At 39.3% G+C, this 17841-nt stretch overlaps 2 protein-coding genes and 1 gene segment (V, D, J or C); all 3 read right to left on the bottom strand.

The window, feature by feature from the left end:
* Nucleotides 1-2532: 2532 nt before the first annotated feature.
* On the bottom strand, nt 2533-7495 carry LOC146388482 (immunoglobulin lambda-1 light chain-like). Its single transcript, XM_084925823.1, has 4 exons — nt 7405-7495; nt 6986-7308; nt 3751-3784; nt 2533-3049 (listed from the first exon to the last, which is right to left on the bottom strand). The coding sequence occupies exons 1-4, from the start codon at nt 7442-7444 to the stop codon at nt 2727-2729; spliced, it is 720 nt and encodes a 239-aa protein (XP_084781949.1). The 5' UTR covers nt 7445-7495; the 3' UTR covers nt 2533-2726.
* A 2795-nt stretch (nt 7496-10290) lies between these two features.
* On the bottom strand, nt 10291-10764 carry LOC146388481 (immunoglobulin kappa variable 3-20-like). The segment is given in 2 exon segments: nt 10291-10628; nt 10725-10764. Coding segments are annotated over 2 exon segments (378 nt in total).
* Nucleotides 10765-12001: 1237 nt separating this feature from the next.
* On the bottom strand, nt 12002-17609 carry LOC146388480 (immunoglobulin lambda-1 light chain-like). Its single transcript, XM_084924846.1, has 4 exons — nt 17567-17609; nt 17160-17485; nt 12404-12500; nt 12002-12358 (listed from the first exon to the last, which is right to left on the bottom strand). The coding sequence occupies exons 1-4, from the start codon at nt 17604-17606 to the stop codon at nt 12036-12038; spliced, it is 786 nt and encodes a 261-aa protein (XP_084780972.1). The 5' UTR covers nt 17607-17609; the 3' UTR covers nt 12002-12035.
* Nucleotides 17610-17841: the final 232 nt, after the last annotated feature.

Below are 17841 nucleotides of genomic sequence, written 5' to 3'. Positions count from 1 at the left end.
GTATTTTGTCCACATCATCCTCTTCATGCATGTTGTCTTACTCCAAGCTGTATAGGCTCGAAAGCCTACTACCAATTAAGCATATTAGGTGATGTGCGTCTCTGTAATGAGAAGGGGTGTGGTCTAATGACATCAACACCCTATATCAGGTGTGCATAATTATTAGGCAACTTCCTTTCCTTTGGCAAAATGGGTCAAAAGAAGGACTTGACAGGCTCAGAAAAGTCAAAAATAGTGAGATATCTTGCAGAGGGATGCAGCAGTCTCAAAATTGCAAAGCTTCTGAAGCGTGATCATCGAACAATCAAGCGTTTCATTCAAAATAGTCAACAGGGTCGCAAGAAGCGTGTGGAAAAACCAAGGCGCAAAATAACTGCCCATGAACTGAGAAAAGTCAAGCGTGCAGCTGCCAAGATGCCACTTGCCACCAGTTTGGCCATATTTCAGAGCTGCAACATCACTGGAGTGCCCAAAAGCACAAGGTGTGCAATACTCAGAGACATGGCCAAGGTAAGAAAGGCTGAAAGACGACCACCACTGAACAAGACACACAAGCTGAAACGTCAAGACTGGGCCAAGAAATATCTCAAGACTGGTTTTTCTAAGGTTTTATGGACTGATGAAATGAGAGTGAGTCTTGATGGGCCAGATGGATGGGCCCGTGGCTGGATTGGTAAAGGGCAGAGAGATCCAGTCCGACTCAGACGCCAGCAAGGTGGAGGTGGAGTACTGGTTTGGGCTGGTATCATCAAAGATGAGCTTGTGGGGCCTTTTCGGGTTGAGGATGGAGTCAAGCTCAACTCCCAGTCCTACTGCCAGTTTCTGGAAGACACCTTCTTCAAGCAGTGGTACAGGAAGAAGTCTGCATCCTTCAAGTAAAACATGATTTTCATGCAGGACAATGCTCCATCACACGCGTCCAAGTACTCCACAGCGTGGCTGGCAAGAAAGGGTATAAAAGAAGAAAAACTAATGACATGGCCTCCTTGTTCACCTGATCTGAACCCCATTGAGAACCTGTGGTCCATCATCAAATGTGAGAACTACAAGGAGGGAAAACAGTACACCTCTCTGAACAGTGTCTGGGAGGCTGTGGTTGCTGCTGCACGCAATGTTGATGGTGAACAGATCAAAACACTGACAGAATCCATGGATGGCAGGCTTTTGAGTGTCCTTGCAAAGAAAGGTGGCTATATTGGTCGCTGATTTGTTTTTGTTTTGTTTTTGAATGTCAGAAATGTATATTTGTGAATGTGGAGATGTTATATTGGTTTCACTGGTAAAAATAAATAATTGAAATGGGTATATATTTGTTTTTTGTTAAGTTGCCTAATAATTATGCACAGTAATAGTCACCTGCACACACAGATATCCCCCTAAAATAGCTAAAACTAAAAACAAACTAAAAACTACTTCCACAAACATTCAGCTTTGATATTAAAACAAAAAAGAATTAGACATGTAAATAACAAAGGAGAATTTATCTTCTATGTGGGTGACACACAAGCTCAACAGACTGGAGAGAATTTGGTTAGAAAAAATTGAATTTGTGTCTTTGTTACACATTAAAAGCAATGTGAGTCACAGCAGCAGGAGACAATGTGGTCACATGAATGACACCCCCTCACAAAATCTTTGGACATGAAATAAAGTTCAAATATTTTGGGACGATACATGTTTAACTCTAAGAAAGGAAATAGGTGGCAAAATCCCTGTAGATCCCATGATGCTGTATCTTGGAGTAATTAAAGGGTATATAAAGGATATCTTTATGAGAGGATGGGTTTCTTGCAAAGGTCTAAAGGAGACGCCTTTTCACAAAAGTGGAAGGAATGGATTGCATTCATGTGTCATGGTCCTGGGTCTTCTGCACAGTGTTTTGTGTTTTTCATTCAACTTCTGTTCTTGTTAGATATTACCGACTGGTTATATGTAATGGTTTTAATGTTCAATGCAAAACAACAAATGACAGCAGAAAGATGCAGAAAGGCTTAGTTTCATAACTGGACTTCATTTAGTGTTCTTTAACAGTAAGTTAGGTTTAGGCAAACATCGTACCGTGCTCAGCTGTCTCTGAATGATCAAATGATATGAACTGAAACATTTCCATTAAAAACAGCAGTTCCATTTTATTTTACAGGGAGCTTATTTGCCATTTACTTGAGTTACTAAGACCTGCAGGTGCATCCTGGAAGCGAAGAAACAGAAGTACAGAGAGGCGATACTTCACTAACCGAGAGTGTAGATACATTTGCAAATCTACAACCAACATTTTAAACCAGTGACACTTACCTTCTCTCTTACTCATGAAGAAATATTAAATGATGCTCTCTAGTGGTCAAGTGTTACTTAGTCTGTATGTCAGAATATACTTGTGTTTTAACTATGGGAGCAAGAAAATTGAAAATTTTGTGCTTATGAGTGTTGTTTTCCTCGGTGTGCCCCTCTCTAAAATGTAACAGTTCATTTCAATCACCTTAAATTTATGTTAGTGTAAAACAGTGGCGCAATTTCCCATTTATTCACAAGAAAACACATTTTTAAATCAATGCTTTTATTAATTTAATGCAAAACATGAATTCCTGAAAATACTTGTTAAAAACCAGCAAATGAATACATGACTTAAACCTTTTGCATTATTTTGATTTCTAACATGTAAAGACTGTAATGAGCAAACAGCACAAGCAGTAAAGAAGCAGATTTTAAATGCACATTCTGGTCCTCGACTATTCAGTGGGACATTCTGACTTCTTGATGGTTTTCTCTGAAGTCTGTGAGCCCAAAGACACTTTACATGTATAAACCTTATCCATGTTCCAGTCTGATGTCTGGATGGTCAGAGAGCTGCTGATTTGGTAAGTCTGGTCTGGTCTCTGAACAGCAGTGCTGGTAGAGATCCCACTGCTCACTGGACTCCCAGCAGCCAACCAGCTCACATCTGCAAAAGGCACAGACTGACTGGACAGACAGACCAGAGAAGCTGTGTTGGACTGGAGCTCAGCACTGGACGGAGGGAAGACTGTCAGGACAGGAGGAGGGAGGCTGGAGCCTGAAAATACATGAAAGATGTTCAGAAAACAAAAAAAAAAAATGAAAGGAAAGAAGGAAATTGGACATGAAGTCATGAAACCAGAAGAAATCAAGAAGAGTAAATATGGAATAAACATAACATTTGTTATGAAGTTAGAAGAAAACAAAACTAATGTACAATACAAAAATATATAGATCCAACATATTGTTTGAATTTCTTTTTATATTTTTACCAAATAAAATATGATTAATTACTGTTTGACTTTCCATGTAAGATATCTTTGATTTAATTCTACATGTTTCTGCATAACATGTCAGCTAATATGGGTAATTTTCTTTCACGTCAAAGTAAAGTGTACAGCCAGGCTCTAATCACTTCAAAGTAATTTTGAACTTCAGTAACACTGTTAACAACTATTGAAGAAAGAGAAAACGGGCTTATGTATGTTTTTGAAATACCAACCTAAACATAAATTAAAAGCAATAAGAACGGAAAAACAACATATTTCACACCATTTTCATAGAACTGGTTTGACACCATTTCACATTTTTTTAAACATAAGTAATTCATGTCTGCTGTATATGAGACAACCTGAAACTATTTCAGATTGTACAAAATCGTAAAAAATGATGCAGAACAAGAAACATATTGAACTAAGTAGTCATCAGCAGATTTTTGCAAAATCTCTCTTGTTTTATGATCAGTTAAAAAGTACTTACTTGTCACAACCAGCTTGGTGCCTTGTCCGAATACCACAGTGATTCAGTTTGTATACATGGCTGTACAAAAACCTCCTGACTGTCACTGATGAGGGGAGAGGAACTGAAACATCCTGTAGAGACCAACTTTCACTGTCAACATCTCATTCACTTCATCTGTTTGTATTTTATAACTGTGTCTCTCTCTGTGTAGTCATGTTTATTCCTTCATGTCACTTGTTTTGTGCAAGATTTAATAAAGTCATCATTATTGGCCAGCATTAATCAGAGCTGTACTGTCTCTCAATAAGATTTTGGCCACAGTCTGCTTCTCTATGAACCAGCTTTCTTGGGAGAGTCTTCCAATGTCTGACAGGAACTCACTGCAGAGTCTCCTGTCTCTGCATGATTGATAATAGACTTGAAATCAGTGTTTGGTCAGGATTTAGATATTAGTCTGTCTGAGGAGAATCCTACTGAAAATGCAGTTGAGCTGTAAGAATGATGAAATCTCAGAACTGAGTACTGGTTACTTGGGTCAACACTTTTGCTGAATCCCCACCTCTCAGAAAATAAAAACAGATTAAATAAATTTAATGTTTTTTGTACAGGCTATAAAATGAAGTAGACATGTTCTAACATGTAGGATCCACCATGTTAGAGCAGATAAAAGAGAGCAAATGGTCGCATAGTGTTTGACAACCATGTCTTACAAAGAAATCAAAAGTTGTCCTAACATTTCTTCATTTCCATTTTTATAAATGTGTTTCTGATTAATCCAAATTAAGTTTCTTTAAATTTTCTCAATCTAGAAGCTCTAATCAGAGTTTAGTGTAGCCTTAATTTTAATAGCTGCATCTTATTAACGTTCTTATTAAGTATTAAGTGTTAAACAAAGTGTAACAGTGATCAAATTTGTGTAATCTAAATACTATTACATTTACTCTAGCTATTTTTAATAATGAAGGTTTAAAATTTTTTAAAAATTAGATAGCCGTTGTTTAATAACGGGTTATTTGAAGGTTATATGTTACCTAGAGTTTTCTTCATGGGACTGTCTTCAAGTAAAAGATTCAAAGAAAGCAAAAATAATGCTGAGGAAATTTTTTCCCAAAATGTAAATAATTCTGATATGGAATCATCAGCAGAGTCATCCCATGTCTGACAGTAATGCACTGCTCCTGTTTCTGTCCGCTTGATATTTAAGTGATAATCAATAATTGATGAGGATGTAGAGTTGAATCTGTCTGCATCTTGTTTCAAAGCTGTGTGAGCTCTCAGAATAGGGAAATCTTAAAGCATACTGAGGAACCCCTCCAGGAACTTGTTTATAGCAGCTAACAGAATTCCTATCATCTCTCTCAATGTTGCAGTTGACAACAGCTTGTTGACCTGAAGAAACTGTGTGGACAGTAGCCATCTGGGTCAACGCTATCACTGCATCAACATCTGCCAGTCACTTTCTTAATTCCTCATCCTCTTCTGTAGAGCTAGCTAGATTCTGAAGTACCTGAAGACACCTGCACTCCTTCCAGCCTACTTTGACTCTTGAGCATAAATGCTATAAATGAACCAAATGCAACAATTCTGTTTTGAAAAAGTTAGGAGTAGAAAGTAGATATATTTGTGTTAAAAAGTACAGCTCTGGGGATAGAGGTTCGAAAGCCAAGTAAGCTGCCATAATGACTTTGACAAATGCTGCAGCTCGTCTTCTGACACGAACCAATAGACGTGAACACATTTCCCCGGTGCTTGCCTATCTTCACCGGCTTGCTGTTCACTTCAAACTTGATTTTAAAATTTTATTGTTGACTTACAAAGCCTTGAATTGACAGGCTCCGGGGTATTTGTCTGACCTCTTACAGCCTTATGTGCCCTCTAGATCTTGTTGATCAAATAATCTTTTGCTTTTAACCATACCAAGGTCGAGGCTGGTTCACAGAGGTGATCAAGCGTTTGGGGTTGTAACGCCTAAACTGTGATATTATCTACACAGTTTAGGCGTGTAGATTATATCTACACCCCTGGTTTTAGATGTGTTCATGATCCAATACGGCTGATTCAAATTGCTAAATGACCTCCTCAGCATGTCTTGAAGTTCTCCAGAGGCCTGGTAATGAACTAATCATTTGATTCTAGTGTGTTGACCCAGGGTGATATCTAAAACCTGCAGTACACTGGCCCTCGAGGCCTGGAGTTGCCTACCCTTGATCTACCCTTACACATCAGACAGGCTCCTGCTGTCAATCCTTTTAAATCACATCTTAAAACACTTTTGTATTTATTGGCTTTTAATACATTAAGAGAGATATTTGACATTTGTTTGGTATTAATAATAAAGTAATATTATAGGTTATTTGGTACTAATTATTTTGTATTTTTATACAGCACTTTGGTCAACATTGCTGTTGTAATTAAATATGCTATATGAATAAAAAAAAAGAAACTAATGTTTAGACCATCTAACATAATTCAACCATTTCTCTGTGTTGCAGCTGAGAACATCTTCTTTACCTAGAGTGGACAGCAGATATCTGAATAAACACTAACACTGCATTAACATCTGCCAACAAACACATAAAGAACATGTGTAAAATGTCTTTCTCCAAAACGATGGGCTATAAAACAGATGAGAAGAATGTCTTACACTTTAGAGAAGTGATGAGAGAGCAGACAGTCCCCAGCATGTTGTCAGTGTGACGTGTAAACATCCTTTACTATTCAGCTGAGGTGTGAAAAGAATTGTAGTGAGCAATTAAATTTGATCTGTTGCTTGCTTGCAACAGATCAAATTTAATTTTGCTGCATTTTCACTTCATATGAAACATTGTGCAACTTTAACAGTATCTATTTAGGTTGATTAATGTGATTTACTGCAGCTAGAATGTGACAGTTATCAGAATTTTATCACATTGCTGTTATTTAAAAACACGTACATCATTGTGTACATATATGTGACAACTTGTGTTGTTGGTGGTCGTCGTATTCCTTGATATTTTATATACTTTCAGTGATGATTGCTAAAATGTATCAAAAAGAGTAATTCTGTGTTTATAAAAACACGCTCTAGAGTTGGTGGGTTTTCATTGATGAACATTAAAATAAATAAAAAATAACAATAAACACACTATTTGAAGGTGGTGGGTTTACACTGAGTTTGTTGAATGGGTGTTTTGTCAGCATGTGAAAAAAAGAGCATCAAAAAGCAGAAGTAACAGTGGGGAAGTTTTTGTCACACTGTAAATCACTGTGATACGTACTCATTAACAGAGCTGTCCCACGTCTGACAGTAATAGACTGCAGAGTCTCCCTCCTCCACATTTTTGATGATCAAACGATAATCTGATCTTGACTGATGAGTGGATGTGAATTTTGGTGAGGAGAACCCAGAGCCATAGGTTGGACCACTATTGCTATAATAAAAATAGAGCACATACTGAGGAACTCCTCCTGGAATCTGTTTATACCAACGAACACCACTGTTAGTAACAGTCCCCAGGTTACAGTCCATGGTGGCTGTCTCTCCTTTCCTCACTGATAAAACAGGTTTCTGTGTCACCACCGTCACACCACTCACACCTGCAAACAACAAGAAGACATGAAGTCAAGACAAACACACTGACATATGAATCCAACAAATAACCACTAATCTGAAGCATAAATAAGATTCCATACTTGCTAGAACAGTGATGAGAGCACAGAGAGTCACCAGCATGTTGTCAGTGTGCGCTCAGAATGGACTTGTAACTTGGAAAGAGATTTCAACGCTTCTTTAGGATGAGGAGATGAGGTGTAAACCATTTAATATAACACGGAATCTCGAAGAGGCCGATAGGAGGAGCAGCTTTAGTTTGTGCTCCTCCTCCTGCATAGTTTGTGATACTTTTAGGTAAATTATCTTCAGTGGAGGGTAATTCTGTTTTTGTTTTTATAATTATTGGTGATAGTGATGTCTCCCTCCTCTCCCTTAAAATTGTGGTCCTGATGTTTATTGTAATAAATTTCTTCCTTCTCCAGTCCTTCAGATGCAGTATTGGTGCTATAAAGTGCTGTCTTATGTACACTGGCCTCAGGATAAATGTGTCAATGGAAAAAACCTCCCCAAGCTCATCACATAGAAACTTAGAACACAGAAGTTATGATCCACTCCTCAGGCTGGAACATTGCAGGAAAACATGTATCACAGTTTTACAAGCACCACAAAAAGGACAGCTCTCCCCATGGTCCCCTTGAGTTTAGTTGGGTGAAAAAAGATATTTATAGGTGAATAGTTTTCAGCTATAATACTAGGACTGACTGAGTTATGTTAGCTAAAACATTTTAGGTGTAGACAACTGTAATCATTTTTGTATTTCAACATTTTGTGTCACACTGAATGACTGAAAATATTAAATCTTAAGATTTCACAAAAGCTGTAGTGTCACTCATTCAAGTTTTTTGTTTGTTTGTTTTGTCACAGTCCTCCCATTTAATCCCAACGCAACAATTGTTGCCAGTGGGATTAAATGTGTTAATAATGTCACTCAGTGTTTGAGAGTACACTGCTGAGTCTCCTGCTTGTAACTGTTAATCAGTGTCTGATGATGTAATGTTGAATCGGTGTGAGGAGAATCCTGTTCCAAAGTAAAGTGAATTGTCCTCATGGAAAGATTCTCTACATACTGACTGAGGAGAATCCAGAGCCAAAGTCTGGAGAACTCCAGTCATGATGAAAACTCGGTACAAAAAGCTTTTTGATCTGGGGAACAAAAATATTGTCAATTTGAGATGTTAACACCCATCTCTTTCTAGCTGAAATGTGAACAGGACTTGATTGAGAAGCGAAGAGATACTGAAATTTATGACAACATGAGGTAGAACAAGTCTCAGCAAATTCATTAGAACAGTTTACGTTTAAATGCAAATGTGTTTGAGGTCTTCACTCACCCCCATTCTGTTAATGTCGGGGCTGGGGGGCTGGGAGGAGGTGCTGGCCGTCAGATTGGGTTCTGGGATGCGGGGCCTCCCTGCTACTGCAGACAAGGAGGCGGTCTGCTTGCCTCTACCCCACAGAGAAGGGTTACATCTCCTGGGTCTAGGTACGGTTTGCCCCTCTGGGGGCAGGGGTACCTTGACCTGGGATATAGAGTATGTTTGGGGAGTGTGAATGTGTGTACAGTGTCTATTTGTGTCTGTCTCCACGTCAGGTGAGTGCTGAGTATTTGTTTGTGTATATGGGGGTGGGAATGCACGTTTGTGTCTGCATGCGCCTGTTCGACTCTACCTCTCTGGGAACATCTCAGGCTCTCCGAGGTATGGAGGCCTATCTCCCCTCACCACACTCCCTGCCGGTGGCTGATGTCCTCAGACGTTGGTGTGTTGGTGGTTCTTGGTGTCTGGGGCTGGGCGCTCATGTATGTACCGACTCACTCCTGGTGGCCGATTGGTGGGGCCTGGCGCCTGTGGCCCGGCTGGGCCCCTTCCGGGGGTGGGGTGCCCTCTGGCCTCCGGGCCTGAGGCTGGCACAGCTGGCTTTGGTGGTCCTCCTTGGGTCCTCGTACTCTGGGGCCTCTGGACGTCTGGGGCCTGGATCTCCTCCATACGTGCTTCATGCCCTGGGGGACGGGTCTATGGCTTCCCACACTCCTTAGCAGACCGTTACATGGAGAAACCTTTTGAATACAAGCGTGCTGATCCACACAGGTGTGCACACAGGTGTACACACGGGTGTTCACAGACACAAACTACATCTTTCTTGGCTGCTAACTCAAAGCACATTGTGCGCTGTTGATCTTGCGTGCTGCACAATAACATGTAATACTTAGTATGTACTGTTATCTACTGTTAGCTAGTTTATTGTGTTGGTGTTGTATTTATTATGTTGCTCTTTTTTTGTTTGTTTTCTCTTCTGTTTTTTTTTTTATCTCCATACAGGTGATCCAGGTGTTTTGTTTGTTTTTCTTTCTTTCTTCCCCCCTTTCTCACCATCTCATCTCCCCTCTATTTTTCTTTGTCTCTCTTTCTTTCATTCTTTCTCCCTGTCCTATCCCCCAGTCATGTCTGTCCCGTCTGTAACAACCAATAATAAAATAAAATAAATACATAATTATAATAAAAGTCAATCAAATGGACCAATATGGCAAGGCCCTGATGATCCAATTGGTAAAGTGAATCCGCTTGGCATCTTTCTTGGCCTTCAGACAACAATTCTGATGGCTAAAGATCCAAACAGGACAGGCAAAAATAAATAAATACATAAATACATAAATACAAATGTCCTTATCCTCAAACATCACACATTTCTTATATTTATTGCTGCTGGATGAATGTTTATCATTATTTCAGAGCTGAGACAGGTGTCTGTCAAATTTCTATTACTTTTAGATAATTTTTAGTTATATACAGTAAGAATAAGATGATTCATATTTTTAAGATTTTTTTTTTCAATTAAAAGAACAAATAACACAGTATTCGAAAGTGGTGGAGTGTCAGTGTGTCTTTGTTGGAGGAGTCTTTTATCAGGATGTGAAAGAGCATCAAAAAGCAGAAGTATCTGTGAGGAGGTTTTTGTCACAGTGTGAATCACTGTGATACCCCACTGTTAGCAGAGCTGTCCCATGTCTGACAGTAATAGACTGCAGAGTCTCCCTCCTCCACATTCTTGATAATCAAACGATAATCTGATGTTGACTGATGAGTGGATGTGAATTTGGGAGAGGAGAACCCAGAGCCATAGGTTGGAGAACTCCATCTATGATACATGCTCAGCACAAACTGAGGAGCTCCTCCTGGAATCTGTTTATGCCAGGCAGCAACATTATTTGTAACAGTCCCCAGGTTACAGTCCATGGTGGCTGTCTCTCCTTTCCTCACTGATAAAACAGGAGGTTTCTGTGTCACCACCGTCACACCACTCACACCTGCAAACAACAAGAAGACATGGAGTCAAGACAAACACACTGACATTTAAATCTAACATGAGATCCATTCTTCTTCGTATATTGTAGACTCTTTACATGTTAGAGCAGTGATGAGAGCACAGAGAGTCACCAGCATGTTGTCAGTGTGGGCTAAGAACTGAGTGGAGAGATGATGGTGGAAGAGCTATTTAATACAACTAACAGGAGGAGGAGCATTGGAGTTTTTTTCTTTTCCCCGTTTTATTGATATTATTATTATTATTATTATTATTATTATTAAGTTTAGAATGCTGTGAAAATTATTTTCACAGCAGGTTATTCTCTGGCACCTCAACATTTGTAGTGACTTTGCACAACAGTGGGATCGTCTAATTAAATAACTAAATATCTGTAAATAAGATGGGCCTGTTCACAAATGTGATGTATGAAAACAGTTTTTTTTTTAAAACAGAAACAGTTTGCAGCTTGGAATTCCCACACTTTGAAAAGACATTAAGATTTAAAAGTTAAAATAAACTGTAAAAATAAAACTGATAAATATGTCAAAAATTTTTCACAGCATTTAAATTACATCATGTCAGCTGAAGGAGATGCTATCTTCTTGTAAGTGACATTGTTACCAACAATCAGTTTAATCAAAATTAAAAATTACTAAATAAAAAGTAATAAATAAATTAAAAAAAAAACAATTGTGATTGGTTTTATTTAAATTTGGTTATTTTAAATTAGATTGCAAATTTCCTCAACAAGTGATATTAAGTGCAAAATTTCAGCTTCAGCGCTCTGTATGTGAACATTTTGGGGACAGATTTCATTTGGTGCCATGCTACAACAGCCAGAAGCTCTGCAAGTTTGATTCGGGGGGCGCTGGATGGAAATTCACTTGTTACAGCAGCACAAGGTTCAGAAAACAACAGAAAAATGAATATAGACTTTATTACTTTATTTAGACTTTCTTCACAATACATAAAGTTATGTTTGTCCAAAAATAAAACAGTTTGTGAATGACCAAATGACAGCAACTGAAACATTTTCAGTAAGCAGCAATTCACATCGTAGGATCAGTTTAGTTGACAGAAAGCTGAAAACATGAGGTTATAAATGAAAAACTAAGACCTGTAGGTGCATGCTGGGCAGGAAGAGAGGGAGGAGTTTAAAGGTGATGCTTCACTAAATGTGAAGATATTATTGAAGCTTACAACCAACATTTTAAACCAGTGACACTTGGCCTCTCCTACTTAATAATGCTATCTAGTGTTCATAGCATTTATTTGAGAATATACTTATGTTTCAATTATGGGAAAAATACATTTTAAAAATGATGTTCTTATGAGCAGATTCTTTTGTAAGGAGCAAACAGCAAGAGAAGTAAAGAAGCAGATTTTAAATGCACATTCTGGTCCTCGACTATTCAGTGGGACATTCTGACTTCTTGATGGTTTTCTCTGAAGTCTGTGAGCCCAAAGACACTTTACATGTATAAACCTTATCCATGTTCCAGTCTGATGTCTGGATGGTCAGAGAGCTGCTGATTTGGTAAGTCTGGTCTGTTCTCTGAACAGCAGTGCTGGTAGAGATCCCACTGCTCACTGGACTCCCAGCAGCCAACCAGCTCACATCTGCAAAAGGCACAGACTGACTGGACAGACAGACCAGAGAAGCTGTGTTGGACTGGAGCTCAGCACTGGACGGAGGGAAGACTGTCAGGACAGGAGGAGGGAGGCTGGAGCCTGAAAACACATGAAAGATGTTCAGAATCTCCTACCTCTGCCCACTTGCCCACAGATCGCGTGAGGCGAGGTGTGGACCCATGCACAGACAACACAGGGAAACAGGAAACTTGGAAACAGAAGATGAGCCATTTATTTTGGGCTGAACACCAGCACATAAAATAAAGAGAAACCAGAATGCAAAAATAACCTAAACTTGGAAAACTACTGAGACACAGTCAGAGAGTCGGATGAGGGACAAGGGACGACTGACACAATATATACACAAAAGTCTGAAAAAGAAAATAGAAGCACAGCAGGAACAAATTAAACATAACATCACAGCGGAAGCAAGGGGCCATCAAAATAAAACAGGACGTGGCACGCAGACTGAGACCCAGACGAGGAGACATCTGCTTGGCAATAGAAGAGAGGAAAGACAGAAAGGGAAGTGCACGACTGACTGGGGAGACAAAGGATGAACCATAATGAGGTGAACATGGGAACAGAAAATGGAGATGAACACAGACACGACTGAGACATGGAGCGAGAAGGCAAGGGACACAGTGAGAGAGAAACACAAAGGGAGAGAAAGAGAGAGAGAGATAATGACACGGAAAGAAAATGACATAAACACAGATGGGGAACTACAAACTAAACTGAGAACACAAGGGAACTCAGGGACAATGAATTCATAAACTCAAGACTAACTAGTGAAAGATAAATATCATCATCAAAATACAAAACAATCATGAAAATCCAGAAAATTCCAAATCCTGGGTCCAAGACCCAGAACCACAACACATATTTCAGTGCTTTGCTCTTTATAGTTTTAATAATGAATGTTAAAAGAATCAAAGAAGGCGCAATCCAGTGTTTAATAACACTTTATCTGAAAGTTGTGGGTTACATAGAGTGTTCTTGATAGATCTATTATCTCCACATCAAAGAATATCAGAGAGCATAAGTCAGCGTTGCCCTGGCTCAAAGAATATTCATCGCTCTTGTGTGTTCCTTGCCTTTGTGCTAATTTGTGTTCTCTTGTAAATAGACCTCCTGGACCATCCCTGTCTTCCTGTGGAGTGATTCGTGAGCGAGTGAAGTGAGGCTGGAAAAACGGCAGTGTGTCACTGAATAGGAGAGAGTGTGATTAACCCCGTCTTTTCCCCTTGGATTTCCCAGAGCCCCTACCCCTGCACATTTGTACATAACACTTGGTGTTTGTAAAGATAAAATAAGATTAAAATATTGTGTTGTTATATTTCTTGAAAGTATCTGGATTTAGATCAGCAAAAGAAAATCTACTGTTAACTTTATCATTTTATATTTAATTGTACTCTCATTTTCTCTCACGTTCGCTTGGTGGTTTCTGAGCACTAGTAAAAACCATTTAGAAAATAGGATTAGATCATTCTGAACAACATTCAAGTGATGTTAACAGAAATGCACCTAGAAGAGAAGAGATATGAAAGCTCTTGAAGACACTGGGTATAGAGAAAATCACAGGGAAGAGTTTCAACAAAAAAAGCTTCCATTCACAGGTCAGATATTTCAAATATTGATTATTAGATTAGAAAAAGCCTTACGAATGTGTTTCTGATTAATACACACTAAATTTAAAAGAAGATTATCTCACTATGATCTATAGTCGCTATAACATTGTTTTTGATTAGCTGCATATTAATGAGACACTCTTTTGTCACAGCTGCTCTTCCAAATTTCCTTTTCAAGCATGTTTCAAGGTTGTTCTACTGGACTGAGATCTGGTTACTGCAGTCATTCGAGTTCAGTGTTTTTCAGTCTTCTGTTGTTTAATGTCGGTGAAACAGTGCAAATTATAGCCCCAGTTTCCTGTTCCTAGCTGACAGGTGTAGTCTTCTTTTCCTGTAGCCCATCAGCTTCAAGGTCAGATGTGTTGTGCTTTCAAAGATACTCTTCTGCATAGCTTGCTTGTATTGAGTGGTAATTTGAGTTTCTTTTATATTTCTATCAGCTCAAAGTAATATGGTCAGTCTTCTCTGACCTCAGCAAGGTATTATTACCAAAGAACTGCTGTTCACTGGATGTTTTCTCATTTCAGTCCATTCCCCGTAAACCCTAGAGGTGGTTGAGCAGGAAAATCCCAGTACACATATATATCTAAAATACTCACACCAGCTCATCAGACATGAATAATCATGCCACGTTCAATCATCATTCTTCCTTATTTTGATCCTCGGTTTGAACTCCAGCAGGCTGTCTTGATAATGCCTGCATGACTAAATGCTTTGAGATGCTGCTGATGTGAAATGCCGGTTATTTGGTTTAGAGTGACAAGCAGTGGAACAGGCTTAGCTAATAAAGTGGTTGCTGAATGTATGCACTTTACTTGACTATAAAGTAGTTGGTGCTATATTCTCAGATTGTATATAGTTTGAATTAAACAATAAAAAAAGGAAGCAATCCAGTATTTAATAACACACTATTTGAAGGTTGTGGGTTACACTGAGATGTCCTGATTAATCTGTAATCTGAATGTGAAAGAGTCTAAAAATCCTTTGTTAAACAAATTAGCGAAATGACTGAACTGCAATATCAAGAGGATTTTTGTAGTCATCATCTGTCTGCTCAATCATGTCTACACCCACCTGCACCAGCCAGCGAGTACTATGAGGGTCATGTTTTTTTACTTTTCCAGTGCTTTCAACACCATCAGGCCAACCCTCCTGGGTGATAAGCTGACAGCGATGCATGTGGATGCTTCTTTGGTGTCCTGGATTGTTGATTACCTGACAGAAAGACCACAATATGTGCGTCTCCCATAGTGTGTGTCTGACAAGGTAATCAGCAACACAGGGGCACCACAAGGGACTGTCCTCTCCCCCTTCCTCTTCACCCTCTACACCACAGACTTCAGCCACTGCACAGAGACCTGCCATCTTCAGAAGTTTTCTGATGACTCTGCAGTGGTTGGATGCATCAGCAGAGATGATGAGTCAGGGTACCGTACTGTGGTCGACTCATTTGTCAAGTGGTGTGAACAGAATCATCTGCAGCTCAACGTGGCAAAGACCAAGGAATTGGTTGTGGACTTGAGGAAGACCAGGAAACACTTGACCCCTGTTTCAATCCAGGGGGTCAATGCTGACATTGTGGATGACTAAAAATACCTCGGTGTATACATTGACAATAAACTGGACTGGGCTAAAAACACCACAGCACTTTACAGGAAGGGCCAGAGTCGACTCTATTTTCTGAGGCAGCTGAGGTCCTTCAACATCTGTCGGACAATGCTCAGGATTTTCTACAAGTCTGTTGTGGCCAGTGCTCTCCTCTACGCTGTTGCATGCTGGGGCAGCAGGTGGAGGGTTGCTGATGATAACAGACTCAATAAACTGATCTGCAAGGCCAGCAGTGTTGTGGGAATGAAGCTGGACTCTCTTAAGGTGGTGATGGAGAGATGAATGTTGTCCAAGATCACGACAATATTGGATAATTCCTCCCTTCCACTCCATGACATGCTGGCTAGCCACAGGAGCACATTCAGTGAGAGACTGAGATTACCAAAAAGCACCACTGAACGACACAGGGAATCACTCCTGCCTGTGGCCATCTCCCTGTACAACTCATCCACCTAACACACTGTATACTGCAATAGCTACACCCTTTTTGGACATGCTCTTCTTTCTTATTCAGATATTTATTAGTAAGTGACTTATATATATGTATATATTGTATATATTGTGCTATTTCTTATTTCTTGTATTGTCTGTTTTTGTTACTGTTTGTACTGGAGCACTGTAACCAACATAATTTCCCCCTAGGGATCAATAAAGTATTCTGATTCTGATTCTGATTCAGAATCCAGAGCCATAGTCTGGAGAACTCCAGTTATGACGAAAATTCAGCACATATTGACGAACTCCTCCTGGAATCTGTTTAAACGACCAGCATTACCAGTAACAGTGGTGGCTGTCTCTCCTTTCCTCACTGATGGAAGCGGTTTCTGTGTCACCACCGTCACACCACTCACACCTGCAAACAACAAGAACACATGGAGTCAAGATAATACAGATGAATATAACATGGGGTCTAAGCTATACTGTAACTCAGACTCTTTACATGTTAGAGCAGTGATGAGAGCACAGAGAGTCACCAGCATGTTGTTCATTTGAGCAAAGAATTGAGAAGTGAAAGATTTGGAAGAGCTATTTAACACAACTAATGGGAGGAGGAGCTGTTGGTTTTTGTTTGTATTTCATTGGTTACCTTCCTTTCTTCTTAATCATCCATCATTTTTGATTGTTTATATATAGTTTTTTCACTACTACTACTATTATTATTATTTTAAACAAAAAGTGAGTAGTTTTCTGCTACCATTCAAGGGAGCTAGGACTGACCAATTTATATTACCTAAAACATTTTAGGTGTAGACTGTTACATTCATTTTGGTATTTCTGTGTTTTATTCCACACTGGGTGTTTGGGAATGTAATATGTTCAGATTCGACAAAAGCTGTGGTGTCACTTAGTTTGTTTGTTTTTCTTTTTATGTCCTCCCTAATGTCTCTCTATGTTTCACAGTAGCACATTGCTGAGTCTCCTGCTTTTAACTGTTAATTAACATCTGCTTGTCCACACTGAAAAACTGTGTGCATACTGAAGAGCTCCATCAGAGATTCTTCTCTAATCTCTTAATTTCGCAGCTAGGAAAAAAAAAACACTATTTGAAAGTGGTGGGATTACACTGAGTTTGTTGGGTGTGTCTTTTATAAAAAAAAACCCATCAAAAAGCAGAAGTGTCTGTGTGGAGGTTTTTGTCACAGTGTAAATCAGTGTGATACGAACTCATTAACAGAGCTGTCCCATGTCTTACAGTAATAGACTGCAGAGTCTCCCTCCTCCACATTGCTGATGATCAAACGATAATCTGATCTTGACTGATGGGTGGATGTGAATTTTGGTGATGAGAACCCAGAGCCATAGTTTGGAGAACTAGAGCTATGATAAAACCGCAGCACATACTGAGGAACTCCTCCTGGAATCTGTTTATACCAACGAGCACCACTGCCAGTAACAGTCCCCAGGTTACAGTCCATGGTGGCTGTCTCTCCTTTTCTCACTGACACAACAGGAGGTTTCTGTGTCACCACCGTCACACCACTCACACCTGCAAACAACATGAAGACACAGAGTCAAGAGAAACACACCGACATTAGTATATATGTGTCGTATATAAGTCAAAATTTACATGTTAGAGCAGTGATGAGAGCACAGAGAGTCACCAGCATGATGTCGATGTGAACTAAGAACTGAAGAAAAGGTGCTGGAGGAGCCATTTAATACAACTAACAGGAGGAGCTGTGTCTCCTCCTTTCACCCTATTACATCATCACAATATTTATTTTCTTTTTTCTTCATTTATTTTTTATTAACAACATGATGTATATATTTCAATTGAAACATTAAAAAAGAAAAATGGGAAAAGTATACCAAGGCCTCCAGAAGCACAAAGGGAATAATACT

Source organism: Perissodus microlepis, chromosome 4 (genome assembly GCF_051167445.1).
Source record: "Perissodus microlepis isolate ML-2025 ecotype Zambia chromosome 4, ASM5116744v1, whole genome shotgun sequence".
Lineage (NCBI taxonomy): Eukaryota > Metazoa > Chordata > Actinopteri > Cichliformes > Cichlidae > Perissodus > Perissodus microlepis.
Note: the sequence above shows the minus strand (reverse complement) of the source record. Positions and strands in the feature narration are given on the sequence as shown.

Bases quoted from the DNA above. Each gene is read 5' to 3' on its own strand.
- LOC146388482 (XM_084925823.1), bottom strand. From the start codon at position 7,444: ATGCTGGTGACTCTCTGTGCTCTCATCACTGTTCTAGCAA. The intron at 7,309-7,404 runs GTATGGAATCTT...TGTTGTTTGCAG, and splicing joins TCTCATCACTGTTCTAGCAA to GTGTGAGTGGTGTGACGGTG. The intron at 3,050-3,750 runs GTAAGTACTTTT...ATGTATTTTCAG, and splicing joins CACCAAGCTGGTTGTGACAA to GCTCCAGCCTCCCTCCTCCT.
- LOC146388480 (XM_084924846.1), bottom strand. From the start codon at position 17,606: ATGCTGGTGACTCTCTGTGCTCTCATCACTGCTCTAACAT. The intron at 17,486-17,566 runs GTAAATTTTGAC...TGTTGTTTGCAG, and splicing joins TCTCATCACTGCTCTAACAT to GTGTGAGTGGTGTGACGGTG. The intron at 12,501-17,159 runs GTATCACACTGA...GCTGGTGTTCAG, and splicing joins ACAGCTCTGTTAATGAGTTC to CCCAAAATAAATGGCTCATC.